Consider the following 13304-nt stretch of genomic DNA (forward strand, 5'->3'; position numbering starts at 1 on the left):
TCACATTTAAGAGGCGTTTTTATGTTGTTTGCTTCAAACCGACTCTAAACTTAGAAGCGTTTTTGCTAAAAAAACCACAAACAGCTACAAAAGTAAAAAACGCCTTAAGCGTGAATCGAATGAACTGACTGAATGAATGAATAGTTTGACATTTCGTTTTTTTTTAAACGAGAAATTGGTCCTATAAATAACCTAAATTTATTTTTGAAGGAAAAAGTTGCGCCAAAAAAGACCTTTTATTGATTTTTATGTTTTAAATTATACTCATTGCTGTAGCGAACTGTCACCAATGACATATGATGATAATAATGAAACATTGTAGTAGTGGTGGTTCAGGTGCTACAGCTATTGCCTACTTTCCAGCTTGGTTTTAGACCATCTATTGCCACATTTCCGAACAGTGGCGTGAAAAATTTAATTATTTATTTCACACCAGCTCGGAAAGGCTTACTTTGCACTTCAAAAACTGAGAGCAAAGTTTCATTTTATTCACAAGTGAGGCAAAGGAATCAAATGCAAATTTTGAGTTGTTTTCTTATGTTTGCTGGTAGAATTGACTTTTAAATCATAAATATTTAATAAAATTCATTTGTATTTGATTTTGTATGATATTTTTACATTTAATATTTGCTTCGGGTTGGTGTGGTGAAACATTTTGTGTTTCACTTGGGGCAAATTTTGTTTAACCCTCGTGCTTTGAAACCCTCGCAACGCTCAAGATTCCATGTTTCGAATGTTTTACTTGCTCAAGTATCAATATTAGCACGAGCGGTTAAACAACAACTTTGCCCCCTTGTAAAATAAATAACTATTTCAATATAGTCAGCTAAACTGAGGTACAAATTCAAAAACTCACCAGCAGTTTAGCTTCACGACCTTCCAGATGGAAAAACAGCATGCCAATGACTTGAAAATTTGCCTTGTATAACTGACAAAGCAACCTGCCTGTGTGGTGGGAGTGTAGGAGCGAGGGACGTATATGCTAGAAAAGGGCAATACGACCTACGATAGTGTTGCCACTCTCAATTAGAAATGCAATGGATAGTTGTTTGGTCGGATACCGGATATTCGGCCCGACCGTCGGCCAAATATTCGGTATCCGACCGCCGAATCTTCGGCGGCGGAACAATAAAAAAAATAAAAAATCATTTATTTCAGACCTTGGTTCATACACTTACACCAAAAAACTATTTAACTACAAACTAAATTTAACAATACCTACATTTCGGTTTTTAGGTGCGCATTGTGCAGGTTTTAACCTGTTTCGTGGTGAACATTGGCGCGGACTCATTTCTATGTTCGAAATGAGTAGGTACCTACGCGTGCAAGTGAGTGGATGTTTAAATTGTTTTGAAATAATAAACGAGTAATGTACAATATGACCGTGACTGTTTCTTAAATCCAATTTGTTTACTCTGAAATCAAGCAAAGTTACTATCCTGTATCCGGCCGGGTATATTATTCTGAGGTTCCAAATATCGGTACAGTTGTTTAATTGTTGCTTAATTTGGAGATTGACCCCAATTTCATTTCTGATCAAATCGGTCGATTTGATCATCCCGTCTGGACTTCACTTAACAGCCGTAACACATTACCGCGCCGTTCAGGGTCACGGTGCGCCAAACCATAGCCTGATGTCATGTAGGTATGTATAATGTACTTAGTCCAAAATTATGTTATTTACTAATTATGTTATTTATATGCATTAAACGTTAAATCTGAACCAATTCGATTACTATTCTATAGTGAAACACATTCAGCTTGACTAGAAAAAGCGCGGCAAATTTAAAACATGTATAAGTAAAAAGCATCTGAGGTTTCAATAGCGCTCAGAGACCTGACTTTTATCTCGATATCGTAATTTTCTAGCGACAAACCCATTATCTATACAAAACTGTCGCAAAAATGTTATCGCTTGTATATCGTGGTACAGGATAGGATGGAGCCATATACTTTACTACTTGCTTGCAAGTATCGTAATTAAACAGTGCTAAGTAGTTAAATACGCGCATTGTATTTTTATGTCATAAATAATGTATTTATTTAATGTTAATTTAGTATTAATTATAGTACGTATATTGTTTTATCCACAAATATGAATAATTGTAGTTAATTTACCAATAAAACATAATTTATACGGCCACAAATAAAATATTAAATGCTTCTAAAGTCTGTTTGGTTATTTCTACATGGAAACGAAGTCATTTCAAATTATAAAAACATTAACTGAACACCTTATTGCCGCCTGCAGTCACCGCTCGCCGCTCAGCTATCCGCTGTCGTTAATACCACGGCCTTACGTTTTATGACACTGAGTCGCGTCAGGGGAGCGACACGGTTCGGTGCGCTTGCGTTCAGTCGAGTTTTGGAATATTACTGCAAATTTTTGTTGTTTGTTAATTTGTTGGTTATTGTTGTTTGTTAATTTGTTGGTTGTGGTGTCGACTTTTATTGCCCTAATCGCCAAATGATGTTACTAGTGAAATTTTAACCGACACCACACGGTAAAAATAAGTTTAACAATAATTACTTAATTAAAAATCGAATAAAAACGGTATTTCTAATGCATAACTTATATTTTTTGCTATTCAATTAAAGAGTACTAACAAAATCCTAACTCAATTAATTAGTGCAAATATTTTAAGGTTTGCGATTCCTGCTCGGCCTTGCGTCGCAAGGTGCCCGGTACCACTGTATTGCAGCATTAACTAGAAATGCTTACTTTGGGGAACATTAGCAACTGTCGTTTTTGATAATTACATTTTAGTGGTGAGGGGTGGTACTTAAATGACCGCTATTGAAACCTAAAGTTTAAACTTATAGGCGCGAAGATTTGATTTCCCTAAGAAAATTTTAATTTCGCGTCTTTTTCTGCTATCAAATTGGGTGTGTGTCAGTATAATAGCCCTATATAATTGGCCTATTATTGTATTAAATTTAACGCGCACGCAAAGACGGAAAGCCTGCAATTACGTAAAATTTACTTTCTTATTTACAGCACTCTTGCCCAGATTAAAGCTGATAATTAGTTCGAATCTAGTCTCCCATATTTTTTACGTTCACTGGTACATATGTTTTGACCGAGTAAATAGTAAATATACTAAGGTTTACTCGGGTAATTCCGAATGTCGAAAACTGTCGGATAATTCCGAAAGAGACTTTTATTATGATGGAATTAAGGGTGATTTTCATCTGAATTTCGGAATTATCCGACATTCGGTAATACCCGAATACACCTTAAATACTTTTTTAAATATTCGCGCTCCGGGCGATGGAAGTTTCATCGTTCCGTCGCCCCGCTCCATGCAACGACCAATCGCGTTAGCTCGCTGGCTCGTGCGCGGCAACTTTAAAGCAACGATAACGTTTTTGATGGTTTTTTGTGTTACGAATCATATTTCAAGCCGATTTTAACAGTATTCGACGAAAGAGAACTCATAATAAAAATCCCATATGATATTGATCTATTACCATTTTTAACCAGGCAATTAATGCACAACCCCATAAAACCTCCCATACGGTATTATTTAGTGTACGATTAAATTGCAACGCTTGTACTTATTGTAATTTGGAAATAATGAGAGAAAAAATAGCCTATTACCATTTTTGAGGACGGAAATATACTGAATTTAATAATAACCGTAGGTTACTTACTTTAAATGTAGGATACAGAATTATTTTTTGTGTGATTCATGCTTAATGTCATAAAGCAAATATTTCTCTATGAGTATAAATTTAAAAAATGTTATTAATATTTTTTACAAACTTTCTGTGATTTTTTATATTTTTACATTTTTTTTTAAATACCTAAATGTAATATATTTATTTGGATTATGTGTCGACGTAATCACTAGATTTATTATCTGTCCCATACACCGAAAATTTCAGCTATTACTAATTATTTCCATTCCGCCATACTAGCCGAGCGTACCTTTCTTGGCCTACTAGGTTAATTAAGCCTTAAGTTAGGTAGATAAGTTTTTGTTAACCTGGGGCTAATTGGATGCAGCTATTAGAGATAAGCACACAATAGTGCTTGTTAGAAATCCAATATTGGCAAGAAAAGTTTACAATTAACTATTTAATTAGATAGTTCCCGGAACCAAGTGGATATTTTAGTAGAATTTATACTACATGTTTTATTTAGACCTTTTAATTTTTAACTTTTCTTATCCACCTAATGCTAAAGGCGTAATCGCACTCACAAACATACCTGTTGTTATACAATGGTCACTTTATTTATTCAGAACAAGATAGGTAGGTAGGTAAGTTAGCTTTTGTAGCGTGATGTTTTGTAGGTACTTTTACTTCGTATTTTAACCCATTTACATAAAATAATGCGCCATTCAGGGTTAGCATCTAACTCAGGGTTAACCGGTTAAACCCGGACTCACCAGTATCTTCAATTATCGAGTTAGTGGCTAACCCCTGGATGGTACAAGTGGCCCTGAGATGATCAATTATTTGACACTTGAAAAAAATTGTACCTACATAAAAGCCTAAGATTGATTCATCGTGTAAAAGAATTAATACGTTTTATGAAAGTATAATAACATAATTATGTATGTCGGTAAGTACATACTTACCTACTCCAGCGGTTAAGGCTGCCATACTTATCGTGAAATGTATTTTGTACTCGTACCGCCGTAATAACTCGAATTAGCATATAAACGACACACTTAACACATAAGTTCACCATAATTAGCATAAGCTCCTTAAAAGAGAATTCACGCAAATTTACATTGATAGATAGGTAGTTATTGTTATTAATTTTTACTTTCATCATTTTCATGCCTGTTTTAAAACCTCGTTAATAATAAGTAGTATTAAGTACAATAGGTACTATGGCATGTACCTACTTATTATAAAAAAAAACAGCAGACAAAATATAAATTGTTGATATTTACGGTATTAACAGTTTCACAGTATAATTATAAATTTGTCACCGCGAGTTTTGGACAATGCAGCAAACTACATAATTATTTAAGCCGCGAGTTCGCAAAATTGTTTTAATTAAATCATTGCGGGTTATTGGGGTATTCGACACGCTCCAGTGTATTTTAGTGACGGTTGGTTAAATTTAAAACAGCAGTCAAAGCTACAATCGATGGATTAAAATACTGTTGTCCCGAATCAGTTTCGCATCAGTTATGTAATATTTTCAACTAGCGACTCGCCCCGGCTTTGCAAGTGTAGTTCAACCAATTTACACAAAACCTTTACAAATTTAAACCTTCCTCAAGAATCACTATCGATAGATGAAAACTTCATGAAAATCCGTTCTGTAGTTTTTGAGTTTATCGCGAATATACATAGATAGACGCGGCAGGGAACTATTATTTTATAATATGTATTGATATTGTTAGAATCGGACGAAATACATATACAACTCTTTAACGATAGTATTGGAAATTGGAACGTTACAATAGAAAAGCTCTCAGATAGATATATGCAAAGATTCACCACAAGCTGCCTATACTGTTCTTACTAAAGCGGCCCAATTCAAATGGTCATTCCTATTAAGAGTTTTAGAAAACGTTAATCAATCCTTTGCTCTTACAAACAAACTACGCACCAGCTTTCTACCAAACCTACTAGGAGGCGACGTATCACCGCTAGAAGCCGATTTATTCTCATTACCAGTTCACAAAGGCGGTCTAGCTATCCCTGCACTTTCTAAAATAACTAACATAAATTATGACAGCTCCTAAAAAGGTTGCATAACCCTATCATCCGCCTTAATTGAAAATAAATCTCTGGACCTCACTCAACATCACACAACCCTCAGAGAAGCTAGAAAAGCATGCATGAAAAAGAAGGATTCTCAAGACGATGACCTAATGGAATCTATTCTAGAAAAACTTTCTCCTACAAAAAAACGTGCAATCGAGCGTTCCATTTTCACGAAAACTAAAACAAAATCTTCCATTTGGCTCTCAGTTATACCAACAAGGAAAGACCATCTTGACTTATCGCCACTAGAATATAGAGACGCACTGGCAATGCGATACCACAGAACACCTGTCTCCATGCCCAAATCATGTGATGGCTGCGGCAATGATGACTTCAACGTCGACCACGCCCTCTGCTGCAAAACGGGTGGTTTAATAACACGTCGCCACAACGAAATTAGAGATCTGTTTTGTGAGCTATGTCAGCACGCTTGGGGGAACGTTGTCAAAGAACCCATCATCACCGAAGGCGACGGTGGACTTCGCGGGGATCTCTGCTGCCGCGGCGTCTGGGATGCACAGAGGGAGGCGTTATTTGATATCCGTGTCGTAGACACCGACGCTCCTTCTTATATCTCACGTCCCGTAGCATCCGTCCTAAAATCCGCCGAAGAAGAGAAAAAAAGAAAATACTCGAACGCCTGTGAAAAGCGTCACGCAACTTTCACACCCCTTGTCACATCCGTAGATGGAGTCTTCGCTCCGCAAATGTCCACCTTCATCAAACATCTCGGTGAAGCCATCGCTGACCATTGGGACAGATCCCTTAGGGTCACTTGCACCATCCCACTAACTCGGGTTAACCGGTTAAACCTGGAGTGACCCTGGTTACCAGTACAATTTGACACTGGGTTAACGGTTTAACCGGTTAACCCCGGGTTAGTGGGATGGTGCAAGCGGGGCTTAGTGTAGTAATGGGCTGGCTAAGATCCAAAATTATTATTTCGATAATACGAGCCACCAGTATGTGTATCCGTGGAACACGGCACAAATTCAAAGCCATCCAACATTACTTCGGTCTCAATGACGGTGCAGCCCTACCTAACCCGTCTACCTCCACTCTGCACTAGCGCTCTGTTTTTTTTATAATTTTTCATTTTTGATGATTAAATGACTTTACCCCCCTAAATACATATATTACAATAATATATTTTCTGTACACCAAAAAAGTTTAAATCCATCCAGAAGTTAAAGTTGCTGCGCACGATTATTATCTTCAGCATTTGTAAGAGTCGTATTGTATAGAGAACCAAGATAACTGTGCATAGTATTTGCAACACAAAGTGTGGCAATGTCATAATACTCATAATCAATGACACTACCTCACTTTGTTCCATTCAAATCTGTCTAAGGTTTGCTTAGACTTTACAAAATATGTAATCAACCTTTTTATCAAAGTCATATTATAATTTCGTCAAGATAGCGTCATCTTAGAATGCCTGTTGTTTACCTCTGCTTGTGTTTCTATTTTCTTTTATTTATTTATTTATTTTAAACTTTATTGCACATAAAATTATAAGTAAAAATGGCGGACTTAATGCCATAAGGCATTCTCTACCAGTCAACCACTGGGCCAAAAACTCCCAAAAAAAAAGAAGAAAAAAGAAAAAAAAAGAAAAAGAAGGGTCTTTTGTATTGTTTTCTTTTATTGAGGTGTGCAATAAACAGTATTTGTATTCACTAGAATTGTATCTACCGGGATATGAACCGTGAAAAATCGGGAGCTCGAAAACAATACAAAAGGTAATCATGGTTCATATCCCGGTGGATATTATGTCTAGTGAAACTAACCGTGAATCATCCAAAACTGTTAGTATTTGTATTGTATTGTATTATAATGCCCATAGCTCTTACGACAATTCGATTTACGACTCAAACAAAAATGATAATAATAATAATTTCAGCCTATATACGTCCCACTGCTGGGCACAGGCCTCCTATCATGCGCGAGAGGGCTTGGGCTATAGTCCCCACGCTCTAACCCAATGCGGATTGGGGACTTCACATACACCTTTGAATTTCTTCGCAGATGTACGCAGGTTTCCTCTCGATGTTTGCTTCGCCGAAAAGCTAGTGGTAAATATCAAATGATATTTCGTACATAAGTTCCGAAAAACTCATTGGTACGAGTCAGGATTTGAACCTGTGTCCTCCGGATTGAAAGTCGGACGTCATTTCCACTCGGCCACTACAAAAATGTTAAAAGTAAGAAAGTATGGGAAAATTAAATCAGTTCCTATCATATCAATCTAACTGAATACCTAAAAGCCACTTTATTCCTCGTAACAGCGGCTCGCTGAACGGTATCAATAATTCAATTCGACCCTTCATATCGGCTGGCAAATATCTAAATTTAGGGCTGGAGCTGGTACAATTCCCCTGAGGTAAGGTTTTAAAAGTCGGGCATAAAATTAAAAGCAGCCGTTTGGTTCACCAGGTTCGTTTAATAATGCAAGCGCACGCCTGGCCGCAAATTACCATTGCCTACAGAGTCGAGTTCTCATGCAACTAGCATGCAGCTTAAACCTCCATCATCTTAATTACTACGCGTAATATAGAAGGACTTATACTGGATCGCTGTAATGTTCAACTTGATTGTGCTCGGCAAGCGATTGCATTAACGATCCTGGGCTGCGGCGAGTCTATTATGCGTTGTCATGACGTAGTCAGGCCACTAAAGGTCAACATCTTGTATATGTAATGACCTCGCGAGTACGTGTAATTCATTAGTTCAGAATAAATGCAGTTAAAGCGGCAAATGCCAGTCTGAATCTTAAATGGAACCTACCTATTTTAAGCAATGTTGGCGTACATTTATGAGTTTTCTCTTAAACATTAATTAATTGACCAATTGACTCAGCACTTGCTTATAATCCCCGGTCAAGGTCTTTCATAAGATAAACGTACTAGTGCTCGACATGCTAATGCCCAATAGATGACACCTTGCTGTCACCTCTATTGATAATGACTTAAGTTTCAAGATGACATGTACTGGGACCGCGTCGAGCACCAGTACGTTTACCTCCTGCGAAGAAGAGTGAAGTGTGAATTGAATAGAATATTAGACCAAATCCACATTTCGACCAAGTATTTTCTAGATTTTTAAACTTTGCTTACTTGACCTAAAATATTTATTTCAGGACCAACGCCCCACAACTCACTGTCCCAACAGAAAACCAGCCTTAGTTGCATGTGATCGAAATATACCCGAGGCACAAATCAGACGCGTCCAGAACAGAAATGGAAACAGCGTCGGGCGGAACCCGAAATACCTCGCTGTTAATCTGTGACCTTTGCCACCGGCCACGTCTGACCCATAATTTATTAAAACCGACCACAGTCGTTTGTTACGTAGCCGCTTGAGTAATCTTACGCCTTTGTCTGACTTGTGAAAGCAAAGCTTATTGTAGATATGAGTTATTAATGTGGAATTCAATAGAAATTACAAATAATCCAAACAAACCAATTTACCTTCATTATTTCGTAATCTCGTCCTTTTTAAGGACAACCATTATCTTGTCAACAGTTTGAATACTTAAACTTCGTATATATTTATATCAATATTTAGTTAAAATATATGTTGATTTTAGATTTCACGGGCCTAATAAATCCCGGTCTTTTGATAGGCTTGCGTGGGGATATAGATCCTTCGTTGATTTGTTGTGATATATGATATATATGTTGACTTAATGATATGTTGATTATTATTATTTCAGTGAAGACAACCTTCGTAAAATCGTTAGGTTTTTTTGTGAAATGCTAACAAAATCCGTCATATTTGATTACATTATTTGCAATAAATATTGCACTCCACTTTGAATATACCTTCTTTATCTAAATCTAAATAATTATATACATAAAACAGTCGCGTGACAGACGACACACGGCCTAAACAACGTAGGACCTTGAAATTAAAAACATAATATTCTATGAATGTTGTAGTACTCCACGAAGATAGGAACTTTGGAAATTTAACCCTTTAAGGGGGAATGGTGTTGAAAAAATTTGACGTACTAGGAATATCTAAATAATATTATTATTTTACAAGCTAGAAACATGAAATATGACAAATCATATTTAATTCTTTCTATAGTGTAGGTACACGATTAAAACAAATAAAAAAAAATTAAAAACCGTTATAAAACACCAGTAACCGTAAAAAAATGGACAAAATCAATAATCATTAGGACTATTTTTTTCAGTAGGTACGAATTATGTAGTATTAGGTATTAGTTGTACCTATAAAATAGAGCCTTTGACGTCCTTGACAGTCATGAGTCAGAGACTTTTTATGCGTCTTTTCTGTGGACATCATAAACTAAACCGACGTTAGAAGCCTAATCTTCTTAGGTACTGTAGGTATTCTTAAACACAAGTCAAATCAGTTCTTAAAAGTTGTATGCTGAAAGTCTTAGATAAATATATCCAAATCATTACTATTTTAATGTTAACAGAAACGACGCCAGTTTTCCCGAAAGTTTTTGACCCTCATAGGTCATAACATCATTATTTTCTGACAAATCGCGCCATCAACGGGCAACGTATGATTTATCGGTAACCATTTATCTCATTTTAGCCGCACAAGGGTCGCCGGGTACACCTTTATAATGCCAATTTCGTTTATATAAATTTATTTCTGCGTTAAGTATCGTTACGTCTTCAAAGAATTGAAGACCTGAAGAAAGTGCTACAAATTCGGAACCGTTGTTGGGTACTAACCGTAGAATCTTCTGGACTAAGGGCCAGTTGGACCAAACCGTCTGCCACCGTTAAAGCGTTCGTAATTGTATTGTATGGGAAGTTTCATAGATCTCTGCTGCGTATTAACTTTGATCAGTCTGTTAACTGTGGTTAGTGCAACTGGCCCTAAGTCTTATATTATAATAATTATGGTGTCGAATATCTGCAAAGTTTTGCAAGCAGTTTTGAAATTTTTGGTACCGATTTCTCCACGTAAGCATTTTTACTGGCAAGGTAAAGGTACATTGAATTTAGGTAATTTAAACTTTGAAACACCGAAGATCCTAAAATATTGTGAATTGCTATGCCCATAATATACTGTTTTCTTTTGAATTGAGTTAATTTCATATTTGCTAGCCACCATGATTTGTAGGCATAAAACGGGTACTCACTAGCGAGCTGTAACTATAACCGAACATACATATTATACGATACGATACGGGGTTCTAGTGTGTACGCGTGAAACGATCTTCACTCGTGACATCTATCTAGCGCCCTCACCGAGCGTACTCATCAAGTGAGCTGTAACAGATACAGTAACGAAGTTCTTTTGGTAACTGTAACGTGCAACGGTTACAGTTACAGCTCGCTAGTGAGTACCCTCGCTGGTGATTAGTGAGTACCTATAGACTAACCTAATCTACCTTCCTTATTTAAATGACGAAAACAAATCAGGCAATAATTCTGAATTAATTACCATAATCTTTGGAGGTCAACAGTAGGCGTTGATGTTGAATTATCGGAAATCCATTATCAAAGGTCAGCTGAAAGTGGAATCCCCAAGTTTGTTTCAAGTTTGGGCGTAAACAATTTATTGTCTTGAAGTTTGTGTTTGTTATGATTGAACTTTTGCATTTAATTTTAACTTAGGTTGAATGGAACTGTTATCGTATTAAATAATACATATATCATTTATTTTTTTAAGTTTAGTAACATTTATTATACGGTTAAAATACTCGTAGGTACCTAATATTATTGATACACTACCTAATTAAAATTGCATATTCCCTAAAATGTAAAAGCACAGAAGGGTGGCTCAAGCACTGTTAATAAAGTCACCTGGCACACATAGTGAAATCTAAAAGTACCAAACATTTCTCCCTTAAAAATTCCGCTGCAAATGTTACGTGTTCATATGAAACCCAACATTTACTCTAGCTTCAAAACACGGCCGCATGGATTTCGCTTTGAGCTTAGTGTTTCAGCGTTAAGTCAAAAAGCGAATGTAGCTGGCAGCGCTTCTGTAAGAGCCCTCGTGTTTGGTTCGTTAGCCAAATTAACGTGTTAGCCGTCCCGGCTGTTTGGAGAGCGTCTTCATCACGGAACCTTTGAAAGCCAGGATCGACGTTCACTTATTTTGGTGGTACGCGGTTTGGGATTCACACAAATATAACGGCGTGACGTGAATACAGGTCTGTGCAATATTTCAAGGTTGTTTAAATGTTTTAAGCTGTAGAGATTATATTTGGACTATTATTGAAGCATTAAAAACTGATACGTCTGTTGTGCGTCCTATTAATTCCTTTGCTCATATTAGTAAATAACAATGTCTTCTAGACCACTTAGACAGAAAAAACTGTACTTCTGCCCAGTACAGTTTTTTCTCAGATATACACCGTTTATGGCCAGTTGAAATTTGAATCAATGTATTAGAAACAATTTTTCTTACTTTTTATATTTTTGTACGATATCGAATCGAGTTCGTAAAGATATATACTTAATAGAAAAACTTACGTGTGTAAAGTAGTAGTAGTAGACGTCAACGCCAGTTTCAGCCAGAACCTCCGCGAAGTAATTAGTGGGGCACACAAAGAAGTAATCGCTCACTATGTCTGCTATCATCTTCTGGTTCAAATAACCGTCGGTTATTTCTTCCCAATCCGTATACTGGAAAATAAAAATTATAATGTAGTAAGTAGGTACTTAAAATATTATATTCCGTACACTGGCGGTATTATACAGCTTGAGCACACTATTCTTTATGAATTAAGTGATGGATTGACCATTCTAATCGTGACAGCAATGCTGCAACGAGATCAATATGTAATTAATAATTAATCAAGGAAATTAACAGTGATATCGTTCGCATCATCGCTGTAGCAGCAACGTGGTAACAGTAACTGCTGGGTGTGTGTGTGTGTGTGTGGCTATCCGAATATCACCTTTAAACGCATTGCTTTAGCTGCAGTGGATATCCGAATATCATCTTTAAACGCATTGCTTTAGCTGAATTCGCGTAGCATAGGTACCTACCAGTACCTACCTACTACCACAGAATAAATAACAGTACTAGGTACAGAAGACTCACTCTCTAACAAAACGCGTCTGTTACGATCAGCACAGATATGGCCGCTAGGTGGCGACAGCGCCACGCGCGGCTTATGGCTTTCCCCGAAATTGGTGTGGAACGGATGTACTTTTAGCTACCTGTAGCAAAGCGACGAAATCGCGGAGTGAGCCACGCCTGCTACTACACAGACTTAATCTGTGCGCCGATAAGAAACGCTAATGTGCGAAAATTAGTGACACCACTGCAATTAAGTATGTAAGTAGGTACCCGTGTCAAATACTAGTACGGATGGAAAAAGAATAAGTAGTTTTATGTATTACTAAGTATAAGCAAGAAAATAGAGGCCTTTGAAATGTGGTGCTGGAGACGGATGCTACGTATCCCATGGACAGCCAAGAGGACAAACGTCTCTATCCTCCAGCAGCTTGGGATCCAGACAAGGCTATCCACCACCTGTTTTAAAAGGATTCTTAGCTATTTTGGACACATACCCCGCCGAGAACCTGACAACTTGGAGAAACTTGTAGTTGTTGGGAAAGTAG

At 37.0% G+C, this 13304-nt stretch overlaps 2 protein-coding genes across 2 annotated transcripts in view; both read right to left on the bottom strand.

Moving 5' to 3' along the window:
* The window catches only part of LOC134792074 (serine protease nudel), a 388506-nt gene that overhangs the window by 142885 nt on the left and 232317 nt on the right, over window positions 1-13304 (bottom strand). The window lies entirely within an intron of this gene.
* Window positions 1-13304, bottom strand: part of LOC134792083 (acetylcholinesterase-like) — a 36204-nt gene that overhangs the window by 8251 nt on the left and 14649 nt on the right. Inside the window, exon 3 of the mRNA XM_063763222.1 lies at window positions 12207-12359. Coding sequence (XP_063619292.1) covers window positions 12207-12359 — 153 coding nt within the window. The remainder of the gene's footprint in view (window positions 1-12206; window positions 12360-13304) is intronic.

The sequence above is a fragment of the Cydia splendana genome, chromosome 7 (genome assembly GCF_910591565.1).
Source record: "Cydia splendana chromosome 7, ilCydSple1.2, whole genome shotgun sequence".
NCBI classification, from domain to species: domain Eukaryota; kingdom Metazoa; phylum Arthropoda; class Insecta; order Lepidoptera; family Tortricidae; genus Cydia; species Cydia splendana.